At 40.7% G+C, this 18093-nt stretch overlaps 1 protein-coding gene and 1 long non-coding RNA gene across 6 annotated transcripts in view; one reads left to right on the top strand and one right to left on the bottom strand.

Annotated features, from left to right (window-relative positions):
• ctif (CBP80/20-dependent translation initiation factor) overlaps positions 1–3125 on the top strand; it is a 59252-nt gene extending 56127 nt beyond the window's left edge. For all 4 annotated transcript variants that reach the window (XM_044334153.1, XM_044334155.1, XM_044334154.1 and 1 more), the window contains one exon: positions 49–3125. In XM_044334153.1, coding sequence (XP_044190088.1) covers positions 49–270 — 222 coding nt within the window. In that variant the 3' untranslated portion in view covers positions 271–3125. The remainder of the gene's footprint in view (positions 1–48) is intronic.
• LOC122968737 overlaps positions 1–18093 on the bottom strand; it is a 96561-nt gene that overhangs the window by 37424 nt on the left and 41044 nt on the right. The window lies entirely within an intron of this gene.

Here is an 18093-nt window from a genome sequence, read left to right as displayed (position 1 = left end):
ACACACACACACACTCTCTCTGACCTCCCGCCACTTTTCTCCTTCCAGCTGCAGAGCACGGGGCGTCTCCTGGAAGAACAGCTTCCAGAGATGATGACGGAGCTCCTAGCGGCCGTCAGGGACAAGATGCTTTGCCCGGCCGAATCCCAGCTGACCCGCTCGCTCCTCATGGAGGTCATCGAGCTGCACGCACACCGCTGGAGCCCCCTGGAGGCTCTCACCACCCAATACTACAACCGTACCATCCAAAAGCTTACCACCACTGCCTAGGCCCCCCCCCAAACCCCCCCCCCCCCCTCTGCCTGGGAGGAGAGGAGACAGCCCCGAGGGAAAAATTCTCTTCTAGTTTACCCATAACACAAGAATTTAAGAATAACTTTTCCTGCCTAAATAAATACATGCTTTAAGTTATTATTGAACTTAATCGTACAACTCAATCGTTTCTCAAAGATAGGCGACCACACTAGCCACCAAACGGGTCAACCCCCGAGCCATCAAGGCAACACTACATGTGGCGTTCAAACAATGAAAGCCTACTTGACACAGATTTGAGAAAACACTAATAGACGGCCAGTAGGGGCGTGCTTGGCCACACAAGAGTCCAGCAGCTCGCCCGGCTGTGGCTGCTGAGGGATAAAGGAGGGAACAGACAAGAGAGGGGTCACGCAGGGGAGAGGAGGAGAGGGCAGCAGCCTGTCCGTAGGGAATAGAGAGATCTGTACCCAAAGATGAATTGGGGGGGCGGCGAGGGGGGTAGTCAGTGTCAGTCTCTTCATTGTGTTCGTTTGCCCACCACCCTCCCTTCTCTCTGTCTCTCCGTCAGCCCCTGGGGTCTGAGTGGCTGATAAAAGAGAGAGGAGGAGGAGGAGGAGGCAGGGAGTAGACACGGTGCTGTCTGTCTGGGCCGTCTGCCCCGCCGGGCCAGGGACCAGGTCAAAGGGCCTCGCTGTGGGGCTCCCACTGCTCCTCCCCGTCTTTGTCTCCCCCAACTCACCACATCTCTCTCTCTCTCCATCCCCCCCCCCCCCACCCCCAGCAGGAAGCCTTTTTGTGGGGATGAGACAGCGGGCCTGCTGGGCCAGGCTGGGCTCAGGATAAAGGATCAGGCTGGCTAGAGTAGGGTGGCAGATGGCCGCTTGAGCCCTTGTGAGACGACACACTCCCAACACACACCCCTCTAGCACCCCAGCGCCCTGCTCCCCGAGCTCGGGGGCCGGTGTTCGCAATAGAATCAGTAGAAATATTGCAGTGGTGGTGGGGGGGGGGGGGGGGGGGGGCAGCATTAGATTTAATTCTTTTGTTTTTGTCCTACAGGGGAATGTCTCTTCTCTTCTGTTAAGCCGTGCATGTCCATGCTTTGTTAACCACATCAATGATATTATTTTTTTAATCATTTATTGTTTTTATTATTGTTGTCGTCGTTTCATTTTGAAGTCTTGTTTTTATGATAAAAATGTACGTATGAGATGTTATAGTGGTAGGCCTTATTGCACAGGTTTGAGTTGTTTGCACTGTTTTGAGGCAATTTGCTTTAAAATTTCAAAAAAAAAAGAATTGAATTTGAATCAGTGCTTGTGGATTAATATTAAAAATCTCAGTAGTGAGAGAAGTGGGTTGAGCATAGCGAGGGGTTTTAGGATGTTTTAATGGACTAGTGGCCTTGTCAATTATCCATTTTTATAGGAGCTCTCATGTTTCGGGGGGCCTGTGGCAGCGGAGGACACACTGAGGACTTTAACGGTTATTCACATCATTCTGTTGCTGAATTTAAAAAAAAAAAAAACAAAATACACATTTGAAGAGGAAAAAAGGTGATGTGACAACAACAAAAAAAGAGAGAGCATGGCTCATAGAGAAAAGAAAACAGAAGTGAAAGGCTTCTTAAAGATTTTCTCCTACTCAAGCCATTCTTTGCAGTGGACGTTTTGCAAGTGTTTAATATCGACTGTATTTGATCTTGCTTTGTTTTTGAGAAAAATGACAACTATTAACCTGTGTATTTGAAGATGACAATGAAAAAGAAGAAAATCTTATTGTATGACCTCATTAGCTAGTCATATGTGACCCTTATTCCAGCTAACGTGTGTACTATAATATTGACGTACCAAGCCAATCATGTACCATTTGTAAATGGGCTCTATATATAATCCGCATACAGTATATTTACAAGTATTTAAAAAAAAAAAACATTGTGATCGAGCTGTCGGAGGGGAATAGTGCAACAGAAATGTTACACATACTGTAGGAAGACTGTGGTTGTGTGGCTATCAGGAATTAGCTCGTTGTTCGGAAGTAGTCAGACATACACACACGCGCGAACATGAACATATGCACATGCATACGAATAGTTAGTTTTCCCATTGAATCTCTGTGGGCAGTTTTAAGTGTTTTTTATATTATTTTCTCTGTCTTGCATCAAGAATTAAGATCCTGTGTGGTAGAAACACATCACAGAAGGTTAGTTAGATGAAAAGGGTGATTTCAAACTCACTAATGTTTTTGCAGGTGCAGCCTAATCGTCTGTAAAGAGTGTGTCTGCTCAAGAAGTGATTTGTTTCATTGTTGTTTTTTTTTTTGTCTTTTGTTGTCGTTATTTTATTTCTAGGGCTCTATTTAAATTATATTTAGCTCATTTATATATAATTTCCTCTTCTGGTGGGGTTTTCCAGACATCTGAAACAGTTGTGATACCTAGCTTGCTGGCAAGTGTGTAAGTGTGGTATTACTGTGTTTTAGTTTATGAAAAAGGAAAAAAAAAAAAAAAAAGTTACCCATCGGTCAGTTTGCATTATGCAAAGAGCGGCTCGCTCTCACAGCAGATGGGGGCAGGTGGGATTTCCCCCCCCCTTCTCCCCCTTCTCCCTCCTTGTCGTCGTCTGTGGCACTGGAGCCTCCCCACCCCGCGTGCCCTTAGACCCCTCTGCTCGGGTCACATGACTCACTCGACATTTGAATGAGACGCACCTTCATTTGCATATTCTCATGAATATTGAAAAAAAATAAACGAGGCTCCGGTCGGTGCACAGACAAAAGCTGTAGATTCGCAATAGTGGGTCATCTGTGAGCTCTTGTTTGTTTTGTTTTTCTAAGCAACTGAAAAATAAACTAACAGGAAAAAGATGTGATGGAAGAATCTGTGTTGTGGTTTGTTTTTTTTTCTGTCGGCTCACTTTTCAGCGCCGGTCACATCGGAGTTCGATTCTCAAATCAGCGTGGCATCATGGGGATATTCAGACATCAACAAAAGACACACAATGGCACACACATCACTTCCTCTGCCATTACCGGATAGACTGCGTAACTAATCTCGGCACCGCAGTAGGCCATTATACTAACAATTCATACATGTGCACACTGGAACTCCTCATTTACATGTCTGCCTTTACATCGTCACACATTAAAACAGACCACACTTCAGAATATTAAGTGTGATTGTGTCGAGTGTTGCAGCACGTCCTTGGCCCCCGCCGATTTGCCTTTGGTTAGCCCTGACACATGCCTGGGGCTCCCCAACTGTGGGCGTCCCAACGGGAGCTCTCGGTGCCGGGGTTGCCTCCCCACCGAGGCCCCCGTGTCCCCTAGAACCTATAGAACGTCCTTCAGCACTCGTCCACTTCAATCAACATGATCCCGAGTGTCTGAATATTTACATTTGACAGAGAGAAACACTTTGTAACGGAAAGCTTTGTTTCCTCGTCCGTTGAGTCCTTGACAGAAATGGATTTCTTATTTCATTTTAGAAGCAAAACACATGTAAGCTCCTCTTAACACTGCGAGCAGAAAAAAAATACAAACAGGACAATGAGGGAGATATTATACAATAATAGTGTAAAGAAAGAAAAATATGATTCAGCTGCTCTAGTGGAGGAAGAGAGTAAGTGGGAAGAAATGGTGACAGACGAAGTGAAATAAATGTAGGAGGCGATGAAGTGAGGATAGTATAGATATAAATATATATGGAAATGACTGAATCTGGGTACAGTATGGGAGCCTATTGAGGAATAAATGCAAATGGTGGAAGAAAGACAGAGCCATCCCTGGCTGACAATTAGCATCATGGTTAATTTAGCCCTGTGCGGTGAAAACAGACAGCTGAACAGGCACGTTAGCCCTTAGGGGCGACGTCTTGTTGGCTGGCTATGCTGCTGGAGCCTAAACCCTTAAGATACTGTAGCTGTGTCTCTCATTTAGAATCAGATCACATTACAACAAGATGGTGTTGTTTGTATGGAAGCAGAGAGACACAATGAGGGGAAAATTAAGAGGCTGGGAGAAGAGACTTATGACTGTGGGCTTTACGGATCGATGTAGGACGTGTTTTATGGTCAAGTTTCAAATCGAAATGTTTGAAAAGGTTTATGATGCTTACTGGAGCTTAAACAATTAGTAGATTAATCAATTAGTCAGTAAAAAGTACATTAATGAGCAACTATTTGGATAATTGAGTTATTGTTTTAAGCAAAAATGCCAAAAAACTTCTCAAATGAGAGGATTTGCTGCTTTTCTTTGTTATAATTACAGTAAATTCATATCTTTGGGTTTTGGAGCTGCGAGGAGCCGCTGCTACCAGAAATGATTTTCCCCATTCTGTGTATTCCCCAGTAAAAATGCTTTTGCTTTAAATGATATTCTTAATGTTACGTAAAGAAATGCGTCGTGGCAAAAAGTTTTAATTATTTCAACTTTGTTTTTGAGAAATCGAGTTTTTATCCGTCGGTTTGGCTCAAATACTACAATACCCACGAGCCTCGGCCAACGTCGCCATGAGGAAGAAGTCAGCAGCGTTGCCAGATGAACGATAATTATCATATTTGTACCATAATTTTGCCCTCTGTACAATGTACGATCAATAACGCCAAAAGTCCCATAATGTACGATAATTTGATCATTTTGCAGAGACTGACTACAACTACTATCTCACTTTAATTCATTTCCCAACATGATCTGGATAAAAATATGGATCCTTCATCTGTGTTTAAGCATCTCTTCTTACGTGACGTCTTTCCAGCCAATCATGCCTACTTGAAGATTGCACAACGGTAGGCTACGTGGAACTCGAGCTGATAAGGTAAGCAGGTTATTTGTTTAATTTCCATGTAGACGCTGAACAAGCTACAACTCGTTTTGTTATAGTTTACTTTTATAGCCTTTAGGTATTGAATAGCTTTGCTTTTGTTTCGATGTCGGGACATTTTTTATTTGATTGAGTACCGAAGGACTTCCCCTTTCCACGTATCATATAACTACATCAGCAATATTTTTATAAGCGGTGTCAAAAAGTCATTTGTCTCAATAAATAGGTGTTTTCTGATATTACTCATTTACGCCTATTTGTTCTCTTGGTTATGACTCACAGGATGGGATGTGGGATGTGTTGTCTAACTTCAAGTGTGTGGAGATCTTTTTTTTGATGTTCTTTGACAAACCCTCCACACACGTACAGGAATAAATAATGAAATTATCGTGTTTTGACCCCTGACACATGGTTTTTTGACATTCCGGGCCTGGACATACTGCTTCTGCTTGACCTCTCATTTAAATGCTTTTCATTCTTCAATTGAACTACATTACTAAGTGTCTTGTATTAACTATGGTCTTTCATTATGTACACTTTGATATACAGGCATACTATGTTGTACATTCCCCTATAAATAAGAATAAGTTGAACCTTACCGAGTGACAGCAGGGGGTTGGGGATGTTCGCTGTGGGAATGGTGTTCTTTTTGCAAATTTATGTAAATTGTGAAACTCAAAATAAGAACTGTGAAAGAAAGAAAATATGATCATTTTAAGCCTCTGGTATGATACTTTAACATTTCCTTTCTGGCAACTCTGGAGGCCAATCAGAGGTGCAAGTCTTAGCGGAAAGAAATTCTAAACTCTTCAAATGGCACCGCAAAGCTGAAATCAACCACAATTGACCAGGAATCCAAAAATGAATTAGAGCCGCAGCAATTGCAACTATTTCGATAGTCCAATAATTTAATGCTCAACATTTTTTTTACACAGAAAATGCCAGATATTTGATGATAGCAGCTTCTTAAATGTGAGAATTTGAAGCTTTTTTTAGACTGTTGATCAGACAAAACAAGACAAGTGAAGACGTCACCATGAACTCTAAGAGATTATAACAGACATTTTATAATCGAGGAAAAAATCTGCAGATTAATTGATAATGAAAATAATAATTAGTTCCAGCACTAAAGTGAATTGATTTAAGCTGCTGTTTTCTCGTCATTTTTAGCTTCAGCTCACTGTTAGCAGTACACGTAAAAGACATTTAAGCTTGGTGATTGGATGTTTCTTGCCAAAATGCACTTTGGTTTTTATGTACAGCCTTGTACCGACTTTTTTTTTTTTTTTAAAGAATCAGATATCTAATGCAGCTGTTAATATTTTGTACTGATGATCCAAGTCGTAGAAGTGCTGTGAATCACATAACACGATCTTTGGGGAAAAATGACCTGAAACCTGAAATAGCTCCTTTTCACTTTGTAACTCTGTTAGTTAGATAAACATAAGCTATTTGAAGACATATTTTGGACTCTTGGAAAGTGATATTGACATTTTTCACAAGTTTTTGACATCTCATAAGCTAAATAATGAATAGTTTGATTGAGAAATAATGACAATAGTCTTTACTTGCAGCTCTAATATACATTACAGGAGTAAATATAGTTACACAATCTTCATGCCGCCATATTATAACTTGAGCTTTGCCTGCTTTCTCTCGCTGGCATTGACGGATGAATGGCTTAGTGTGTGTGTGTATATGTGTGTGTGTGTAGGGTGACTCACACCAATACTGTCCATTGTTTGAGCCAGACAAAAGCAGGCTGTATCTCGGCTTGCCTTGATGACGAACCAAAGACGAGGAGGGAGGACACTCGCATTAAGATAACTGCTTACACACTCGACACACACACACATACACACTCTCCTACAAACTTAAACAACGCAAGCGCCAGCAGATTCTGCGTTCAAGTATCTCCTTGCGGATGTCTCTCGCATCCTCAGTTGTCTGATGGCTCACACATTGTGGGGTTTTTTGGGGGTTTTTTTCTTTTTTTTTTTTGTCTGCGCCCTCCCGTCTGCGCAGTGTGTGTCTTTCTGTGTTTGATCAGTACACAAGCACAAACCGGGAGAGTACTGCAAAATCTATTCTGTTTGGTCCGAGGGGCAGAGGCCAGATATTGTGTAAAACAAAGTGGAGTTAAAACACAGAGAAGCATCCCCAGATGTTTTCCTACAGTACGCTTTGCTGTGGGAGAAATCAATAACTGTGGGCTACGAAGTGGTTTTAGCTCGCTCTCTTGACCTTTCCATCTCAGCAGCAGCTTCTGCACTTTAGTTTATTCTACTCCCCAAAAAACAGATTGTAGCTCAACTATATTTGGATTCAGACATTTTAGTTGGTTATCATGTTATTCTGGAGTCTAATGTAGAATCTCTGGACTACATTTATACATTAATCGTACTTTTATTATCATCATTTCTTTACGGCTGCTTCCAAATTAAAGGTTTGTGTCATTTCCACCTATACACTTTTACATTATTTACTCTATATAGAATAAGACTCTTTTTTATTGTCTATAAAATATATTTAAAGTGTCAACACTGCCAACCATAAGCCGTCCAGATAACAGCGTCAATAAAAGGACACAGCGTTTCGTTTTTCATGTGTAGCTACTCTGTAAGTAAAGTTGTTGTTTTTAACTTTATGTGTTGCTGATTGTCTCAACAAATACAGCAGGATTTAAAGAAATGAGACAAAGTTACTGACAAACTAGAGACAGCGGGACATCCAGAAGCCTACACGTACATACACCACAGCTTTTACACAAATATTTCAAAACGGGAGTTATTCGAGAGAAAGTTAACAACCTGATCTCAACCGGAGCGGAAACTGGAAAGGTGTATTCCCGCTTCCTGGACTGGCAGCGGAGGAAATTATGTCATGACCTTCTCACTTCCTGAATGAAGTGTTTCAGTAGTTCTTTTTGGTGAAGGACCTGCTGAGTCACTAAATCAGCCTGTTAATGGTTTCTGTGGCTGTGAATGGAATACATCACTACTCCCACGTTTACACCATCACTTACTGGTTGGATGATTAATATGCCAACAATTATCAGTCAAACATCACAAATATCACCAACATAAAGGTATGGCAATTTAAAAATAGCTTAAATGGCAAAAGAATCAAGGACCTACACAGATACATTCATCAAATACTACTGACAATATTATGTGTGGGAGACGAAGAATCGAAACCACTTTTGGTGTTCACTTCTGTAACCAGGTATGTTTACTAAATTGCAAAAATCTACATCTCATCTCATTATTGGGTCAAGGGGTCAACTAACGATTATTTTCATAATTGATTAATCTGCTGGTTATTTTATCTATAAAATGTCAGGAATGAGTGAAAATGCTTGTTATAATTTCTTAGAGTCCATGGTAACATCTTAAAATGTCTTGTTTTGTTTGATTAAGTCAAAAATCCAAAAGGTATTTCCTTTGTTGTTACGTATGATACAGAAAAGCTACAAATATTTATCTGATTATCAAAATAGTCGATCAACTAATTGGTTAATCAACTAATCTTTGCAGCTCTAACTGAATCCTGAAAGTCTTATTTAAAAAAAAAAACCTGCTAGTGTGTGATATTTGAACATTTTTCCAAACCAACTTGATGCCAGAATTTTACAGAATCAAGTCTAATTTTTCTTAATTCTAGTGCAGAAATCTGTTTTATTCTGGATTTTGGGGGGGGGGCACTCATTTCTAGAATAATCCTTGAAACATGTTGAGCAACTAGTCACTGGCATTGCTGTATTTTTGTTTTTTTTTGTTGTTTATATCTGTATTGTGTTGCTATGTGCCTTGGTGGTTTCTTCTTGTGCTGTTGTAGTGCTCAGTTTCTGTTTTTCCAATGGTAACCATCTTAGTTTGCACACTAACATTTGCTAATCAGCACTAATCACAAAGTTCAGTTTAAAAAAAAAAAAAAAAAAAGACTCATAGGACTCAATGATAGACAAAAAATACTTAATAAGATGCAGATTTGTCTAGAGTGCAACAGCAATGTGTGAAAATTGTAGTGCCGCTGCAATCATTCCAAAAGTGAATCATACAATTTCAACACTAAGACACAAATGATGACGCATTTGTGCACTAAAAACGCAAAGAGGGACCAATTCCAGTCAATTCAAAAGTAAAGTGACTCAAGGATGTCTTCTTGTTGAAGTCTCTGCAATAAAAAGAACATACACTACATCAACAATAGTATACGAGTGAAGTGTTTGTAGCACTTAATCTCACTGAATGCACGGTTGCTCCAACATACCTACAGCATTATTTTCACAGGAGAAATGTGAATATAACACTTTCATGTATGCCACGGACAGGTCGCTTTTTTTTGGTGAGGAAACATGACGTCTGTGTTGTTCAGGCTCATGTGTGCCCTTGCAGTGGCCTGGTAGAGAAGTGTGCTGCAGTAGGCTACTCTCACTTTGTTGCTGCCAGCAGCAACACACACGCTTGCCAATGTCAACAGACAGATCTTCATGCAGGGAAAAGGCGAGGCGAACGAAGGTGAAGAAGAGGGGAGAATACGGAAAACGAGGAAACTTCCGACACCGAAACTGGACAAAGAGAAATCAGCGGTTAATGCGCAGAGGAAACAAATAGACGTCATTAGATAATTTCTTCTTTTCCTGCCTGTATCTTTCCTCCAAGGTTCATCTTAGCTAAATTCTGTAATTTATGAGGAATGTGTGTGTGTGTGCGTGTGTGTGTGTGTGTGTGCGTGTGTGTGTCTCATTTCCTGGCCTGACCAGACCAGCCACCCAGAAGTGTGTCTTTCTTTGTGGCTGACAAGCCGGCGTGAGCAAAGCTTCCGCTGTGAGCTGCACTCAGTGACCGATCACTCAAGCAGAAATCAACACACAAACACACACACACACACACACACACATACACGCGTGCACGCCATAATTAGAGACGGAAAAGGGACATGGGTAGCGTCAGCAGAGCCTCTGCTGTTCACTGGCGCAGAAGTGAACACACACAATGTACACACACACGCACACACACACACTGCAGCCGTTGGAGGTCGATGGAAGTGTCCGCAGACAAGCAGTGGGAAGTAACACCTGATGTCTTTGTTGCCAGGCTCCCACCTAGAGACTGTCATTGTGGCAACCTGCTGCGACAAGCACGACCCTGTTGCTAGGCAACCTGAACTTCTGTGACAGATACTCAGAAAGTTCTGTTGTGAGAGCAAAACTGAGAGATAGAAAAAAGGAAGAGAAGTACAGAAAACAAGACTCAGACTTTTATGAAAAAAAAGGAATAGAAACACAGATACATGAAGGTCTATTGAATTCTTGAAAAGCACTGAAACGCAAGTAGAGCAAAAACTGATATTTAAACACACAAGCGAGTCTTCATCGAAACTGCTGCATCTTCTGCTTTTACAGACCCACTGCCCTGCGTGCCAGCAGTCCTTTGATTCGTGAGGAGGCATGCTGCGCGAGGCGTATTCCCAGTATACTGTGTGTGTAAACACACACATAAAAGAGCTCAGCGCACGGCCAGTGGATCACATGGACTCATGTACAAGGTACTACTTTGTCTGCGGACATGCAGACTCTCCCTCAGCCACCTCTGGCACTGATTACACACACACACTAAATATATTCTCAATACACATCACACATAAACTAAATGCATCTCATCTACACAATCTGCTTCTTCAAACACCTGCTGCTCTTTATGTATATGTGGAGTGTGTGTGTGTGAGTGTGAGTGTATATGTGTGCATGTGTGTGTGAGCCTCCCTGTTACCCAAGTTTATACCATTTTATAGCATCATAACTTCTCCTAAGCACACAACACGCTGCAGTACAACTCACACAGCAATTACTTTATGAAAAGCAACTACTAATTTAGTTATCAATTAATGTTATGATTACTTAATACATTATTTTAATAGTTTGGCCCATTAGGCTAAATGTCATAAATGATGAGAAATTTGTGTTACATCATATTACATCAATCTCAGAACACATCAGCTGTCTGACGACAATTTAGCCTCTGGGGGCAACGGCCAATATATCAGAGCTTCCAGTGTAGCCAGTTAATATCCTGGCCAAAACTTCCTCATCTGTGCACCGGTCGTTGTTTACAGTCTGATTTAGCTTGAGACACTCCAGACGACATTTCAGCTGATCTCTATAAACAGATATATGCATATGAATGCAGACAAATAAATTATTAAATTATAAATAAATAAAAACGGTGAATCATCATCAGATGATAGCTGGTGGGTTCTGAGATTGCATTTCGGCCAATGCATTCCACCAGCCCGTGCTCTCCACATTGGCTGTCTACCTGCATGCAACCAAAGCCTGCTCAACGTGATTGGTCAATACTACTCGGACTACAAATGGACTACAAACACTTCCGGCACCAAAATCCTGTTGCCTACAGATTCTGCATTCATATGCAGATATGTATGTATAGAGATAAAATGATATCAAAGCCTAAAGGCATCAAAGGTTTCAAAATAACACTAAAATGGAGTAAAAAGAGTGAATCCACATGTTTTGTTTTGGTAGGTTTTACTTGGTAAATTACGACAATAATATAATAAACTGGCTTTAAAAATTGTCATCAATTGACCAGCAACTGAATTAATCAACCAATAATTTCAGCAGAACTGTATTTTTATAATGTTATAAAATAAAGAAAATGTTGATACTCAATGCACACATGTACAGAAACATGCAGCTGAGATGTTTTCCACTGCAGTTCAATTAGCTACAAACTGCTCCACTGGAGAGGAGAAATCACAGCTCCGATGACGCCACACATCCTGCATACAAACTGTGGTAGAAATACCAGACTGGAATCACCCAACCTCTCAAGACCTCGGCTTTGTTTTCATTTATTCTGTGTGTCATAAATAGTTAGGGCTCATCCTGAGTGTACTGTTGATTCAGAGCAGATCAAGTTTGACTAAAGATGCGAACGTGGCTTATATTATGATGGCGGCACTTTTGGTACTTCTGCAGCACCTCCAAAAGCTTATGTCACAAGCCGTCTCAAATCCCACAAAACACATGGAGACAAATTTAGAAAGCAGACGGCATCCTTTGATTATTTGGAAGCGCCACATCTGTCAGCCAATCCAAACACGTTGGTCATAAAATCTAAAGACAAATGGCCTCATGCAAGAACCACTTAAATGAACAGATTTGTTCTTAAGATGCACGTACGAGAGATTTAAGAACATTTGTGGCATTCATCAATTTTCTCCTACGAACAAATGAACGAAGGTATGAACGAAATTTATGAGTCGTCCAGACCTGTCGTACATGTCATCTCTGCCTTTCTTCACATGGGAGAAACACTTGTTTGACTTCATGCAAAATAATTCTGTTTACCATATTATCATCATCATGGCTGCCAATTTACTGAAAGGTTTTTTTTTATATTTTGTGATTTTTATATTTTGGTGCAGCAATTTCTACAATTTCAGTAGTTGCTGGGAAACTTCTCTCACTCTGACAGCTGCCTCTGTGTCTCTCGGCAGGTCTCTGTCCAGTATCGTGTTGTGCTGCAGCTGACAGTGTAACATCACCTGTAGGCTATAATATTCTCCTCTAATGTCTCTGTGACTGTCACATCCCTTCACTGCTTCCCATCACGCGGCGCTTTGGTTTAGAAAGACGTCTTTTGGCATCTAACTTCACGTCAAAGCATTCCCTCTTTATTTCTGTCACGGCGCGGAGCTGCTCTGATGACACATCGTTGGCAGCTGGATTCATATGTTCTAATTGCTTTGGGTCTCTTACTACTGCCACTCCTAAATTTGTTATGTGTCTGTCTTCTGATTTCTGAAAGCAGGACTTGAAGCCGCGCGGTGTGTTTACTCTTTAGGAACTTGTTTGTGAATGAAACTGGCCTACAAATGGAGCAGAACATGGAGCTTTATATGGGCATTTTAGGGATGTTGATTATGCAATGTGCACCTGCTCATGAACAGGTGGCATTCATCCGGCTGAAACGAGCGATTTATGACAAGTTCAGACAGAGTGTTTGGTGAATCCAACTTGAAACGCTCGTACGAGCAAACCTTACAGAAAAATGTAAGAGAGTCTTAGGATAAAAATATGCAAATGTTCTTGCATAAGGCCCAATATCTGCAACATTCAGGATCAGGCAACATCCAATAACCTTGGCCCTACTTTACTTTAAGGCCTAGGTGTAAATTCATTTTATCAACTTCCTTAAATGCACTAAATTGCTCCTATCTTGTCCAATATTTAGGAGATTCCAGAGGTGTCCTAACCTGTGAGCAGTCACCAGGAAATAGTGGTTCAGCGCCAACAATTTGTAGGAGAAGACAGGAAAGGGATTAATCAAAAGGGCAATGGGATAATTGCCCAGAAGCCCCAGACCTCTGAAGGGCTTGGGGCACAAGTGTCTGGTTAAATATCTGGTTAGATCCCGTTTTCCTGTCCGCTGGTGCTGCTGTAGCCTACTCACACAGTGCGACCATGCAACTGCGAGCTGACAGACCCTCCCCTCATTGGTCGTTGATGCAAAGTTACAAAGGTCAAAGATGACGCAAAATCAACATCAAGTTGATGTTGATGTGGGTGATGTTGTCAACAATCATGTAGGTGTACCCTTGGCCTGCTTTCAAAAAATGCGGAGGAGTGCCAAACAAAAATTAAAAAAGGATAAGAAAAGTAGAGAATTTAAAATATATACTGAAAATAGGTAGTTTCTTCATTTCTGTTACTGTTAACAACTGCTCTCATAAGGCAGGTACTAGCAACGAGGACAGCTCAGCCAGTGATGATATTTCTTCACCTGCCGTCGGCACAGCTAACGTTAGCACTGCTAATATTAGCAGCCTAGACACCAGTAGCGCGAACATGGAGGGAGCTAGCAAAGGCTCGCACATTGTGACAGCGAACAGCCTGAATAACAAGAAGCCCTCAGCAGCAGCTTGTAACAACGGCCCTGCTGCGAGTGCGACCTTTGGGTCATGGTCACCTGTTGGGACTGCAAGCAGCTTCCGCACCTACACAACAAGATCTTGCACTGTGGTGCACCACAGTGCAAGATCTTGTGGAGCAGCTCAAGGAAGAAGTGATCCACCTGTCAGCGAGTAGCCTTGGCGAGACACAGTGGTGTATTTACTAGTATTTAGTTCTATAACTGGGCACTTGAATGTTGGTGTCCAAGGGCACAATGAAGTGTTACTATGGCCCTGGGAGAAAAGATGATTTAGAGCGCTTGATGACAATTAAAACAAAACTATTTTCATGATTTTTATGGTCACAGAAAACATTCTTTCTCTGCAGAAACCACTCTGGGCCCAGGATACACTGGGAACTGGCATGACAGGTCTTGCAGATCCACTAGGAGGATCAGCCAGTTGTCATGGTGAAACAGATGCATGTTCTTATGTGCACAAATCAAATAACTCCTTTTATAATCAATGTGATAATATACAGGTTGGATGAATGCAGTTTAGTTTCACAGAAAAAGATTTTCTGCAATTATGTAAAATTTACTGTAGTTTTACAACTAAAGAGAGGAGCTTTAAAATAGTCAGCATAACCTGACGCACCTAATAATGGCCGAGGATGATTCAGAAGGTTAGGCGGTGGCAACGCTACACCCATAAATATAACCGTTCGAGTCCAAACTGTATTGGCGTTGTGTGAATACTTGTGATGTGTGAGTCAGAGAGATTTTGGCTGGTGAGTGTCGTACACCCACGAGATCCAGGCATCGCTGAAGTCTAAATGATGCTGCGTTTCATGGTGTACTTTTTTTTTTTTTTTTTTTTTTTGAGTGAGTGATCAACCAGTACAAGTAGAGTCACGGCAGCCGACCATCCTTCAAATATATCCTCCTTTTCTGCCGTCTGTTATGTCTTTATTTTGTTGAAAGCTACAGTGCATACACACAGCCCACACACACAGCTCACACAGCCACAAAGACACGCTATGCCTCCATCCTGCCATTGTTAGCTGGCTGTGAGTGAATATTGGAAATATGTTGCGGACAAAACACAATCCAATATCTGTATGAATGTAATTTGTCTGTTTTTGTGTGTGGTAACTATTATAGGATTTTGATTGTCATACTATATATCACTGTCAGCAACAATCTAAAATGATCATGTCTAAAAAGAAATTTCATTGAATCTGTGCAACTTTTGCTTGGACTAAAGGCCAGGAAAACAACTGGTGAGATTTATTATATTTTCTTGTTATAAACGTCTTCATGTTATAAATATCCTTGCTATATATTCAGAGCTGCAACAATTAATCGATTAATTGCCAACTATTTTGATAATCAATTCATAATTTTGAGTCATTTTATTAGAAAAAAATGTCCAAATTCTCTGATTACAGCTTCTCAAATGTGAATATTTTCTGGTTTCTTTAATCTGCTTTGACAGTAAACTGAATACCGTTGGGTTGTGGACTGTTGGTCAGGACAAAACCATCAATTGATTTGTGACATGCTAAAATGTCAGAAATAGCTAGTAAACACACCTAAAGTCAGCTAATGACTCAGTAACGCCAACTACTCAGCAATATCTAGCTAAAGTCAAATAACATAGCTAGCTAAATAAGTTAAAATTATTTTATTTTATGTTTAGTTCATTTGTAAGGGACAAGTGGAAAGAACACTGACGGTTGCAGAAGCAGTGTTCAATGTACTGGACACGTGTATATAGCTGAAGCTAATTCCCAACACCAGTCCATTGATGGGCATTGATAGTTCAAGCAATCATTAAAATTATATGTTACAGTTCCAAATCACTGCATATAGTAATAAAACAAGAACAACCACCATCCATGACAACACACAAACAAACATACTAACAGACAAATAAAACAAAACAAAACATTTATAACATGAACTCAAGTACACAAAAAAGACTAGTTGGTGTCATTATTACAGTTCTGGTCAAGTTTTAACCAGGACCTGACAGTTGTTGAAAAGGTTTTAAAATCCTGAATCTGCTTTGAACTGGCAGGTAGGAAATTCTAGCGGGTTGTGCCTTTAATTGAAAATGCAGTTTGGGCAAAGTAAGTCTTATAGTGCCTAATTCTACAGTTTCCCTCTGATGTATTTCGGGTGTTAGTGGCAGTATAGTCAAGTCTAGTTATGAAAGTGCTGAAAACAGGTGGAGCTAGATGGTGGAGACATTTAAGTGTAAGTGTGAAGTTGGAGTAATTCAGTAAGTCAGAACTGAGAATATTACACTTCTTTAGAATATTGCAATGATGAAATCTTTGATAGCTTGGTTATAAAGGGATGTTAGTGATTGTGTGCATAAAGGTTAGAGCAGCTGTATGAAATGGTAAGCAGTGTCTGATTTGCCTAAAGGTTTGAAGATTGGCCTTAACAGTTCTTTAGTTCTTTTTTAGGTGTTTGTCTAACCTTAGCCAAGGGTCCAACACAATACCAAGATACTTAAACTCCTGTACTGTCACTTTGAAAGTGTCTGTGATTCGGAGCTTTCTGATTGAGAAACACAAAGAGACAGTTTTGTGTCAAGCCAGTGTGTCACCTTGCACGAGCAGTTAATTTGGCTGCAAACAGTATCGTCATAGTATCGCTATTAGTTGTACCCGACCAAGTCTGTAAGAGCAAAACCCCCACATGTATTTATTTGATAGGTGGTTTTGATTTTCTTATGAATTCATTTATAACACCAGAAAGTGGCGCAGAGACGTTCAGTTTCTGTGAAGTTCTCCGTTCTCTCGGTGCTAGAAGCTTGGTGACCACTTGCAGGGCCAGTTGGTGAACTATTGTACCAGCCGAGCTAACCACTAACATGTCGAGCGGCTGGGAACATGCTAGTGCTAGTCAGTCACAACTGTTTTCCAAACTAGCACTGTCAGTTAGCACGTTATTTATCGTAGTTGCTAATGGGACATTGAGTTTACTCAAGGTGCATTTGGAAAATCAACACCTGTCTATGAACTGTCTACAAATCATGTTTCTTTTAAGGAGCACTTTATACTTGAGAGAGGAGGGTTAAATAAAACTTGCAACACAGCTAATAATCCATGATAGCTTTCTCCATTTTGGACTCTCTGGCTTTCTGTTTTCAAGCAAATTCACATGTCAAAGTTGAACTTGGCGTGAAAGATTTGTGCCGATTTAGTTCATCCACTCACTACTAATCAAAGCGATTTCATTGAAATGAGATGTCACTGTTTTAAATGCTAGTGTGGCCCCGGTCTTGAGAAAGAATATGCTTTTTCCTCATTCAAATTTCACAAAGGTTTGCTTTAACAGTGTAAAGAGAGACGAGAAAGATGTTTTTCTGACTGTGCTGTATACAAAAAGACCAAAATTAAGCTCTGACCCTGAAAATATGGTGGAAAAAATGATGTTTTCCAGTACCAGCTTGAAGGAGGCTGAAGTCTATCATAGCATGGAGGGTAACAACCTGGACAGATCACAGTGCTGATACAAATAAACACACTTTCACCTCTATCAGTAATCCAGAGTCCACCTGATTTGTGTTTTCAAGCTGTGAGAGGAAACTCAAAGATGCTCCCAGGCACTCACATCAAGATTTGATTTTTTTCCGACATTTCCACCCTCTTTTCTCTTTCAAGATTTGATTGATTTATATTATCAGTCTGACTAAAACATGACAGTAATATCCAGCAACAGAGAGACTGTTAATGAATGTGCCGTGGCTCAAGGCCAACAGAAAGAGAATAGGCACCACAATTACACTGAGCTGAGAGCTCAGTTAATTCATCTCATTAAGAGTAATATTGTTGCAAGCAAATCAGTTCACCGCAAGATTTTTGGTTTACTTGTACTCGCTGAGCTTTGAAGTCTGTTAACAAAAGAACAGTAAAAAGTGAATTAATAAACACAAAACAATTGGCCAACGTGTGAATTATTCAGAATGTCTTCATTATTTTTGTCTGTTTCCACTCCAGCAGGTTAATTGCTCTGCAGTCTTTTATCTTGCAGTATATCCAACACTGAGAGTTGTTTTCTTCTTGGTTTTTTCCCTTCATCTTC

This window comes from Thunnus albacares, chromosome 18 (assembly GCF_914725855.1).
Source record: "Thunnus albacares chromosome 18, fThuAlb1.1, whole genome shotgun sequence".
Classification (NCBI taxonomy): domain Eukaryota; kingdom Metazoa; phylum Chordata; class Actinopteri; order Scombriformes; family Scombridae; genus Thunnus; species Thunnus albacares.
Note: the sequence above shows the minus strand (reverse complement) of the source record. Positions and strands in the feature narration are given on the sequence as shown.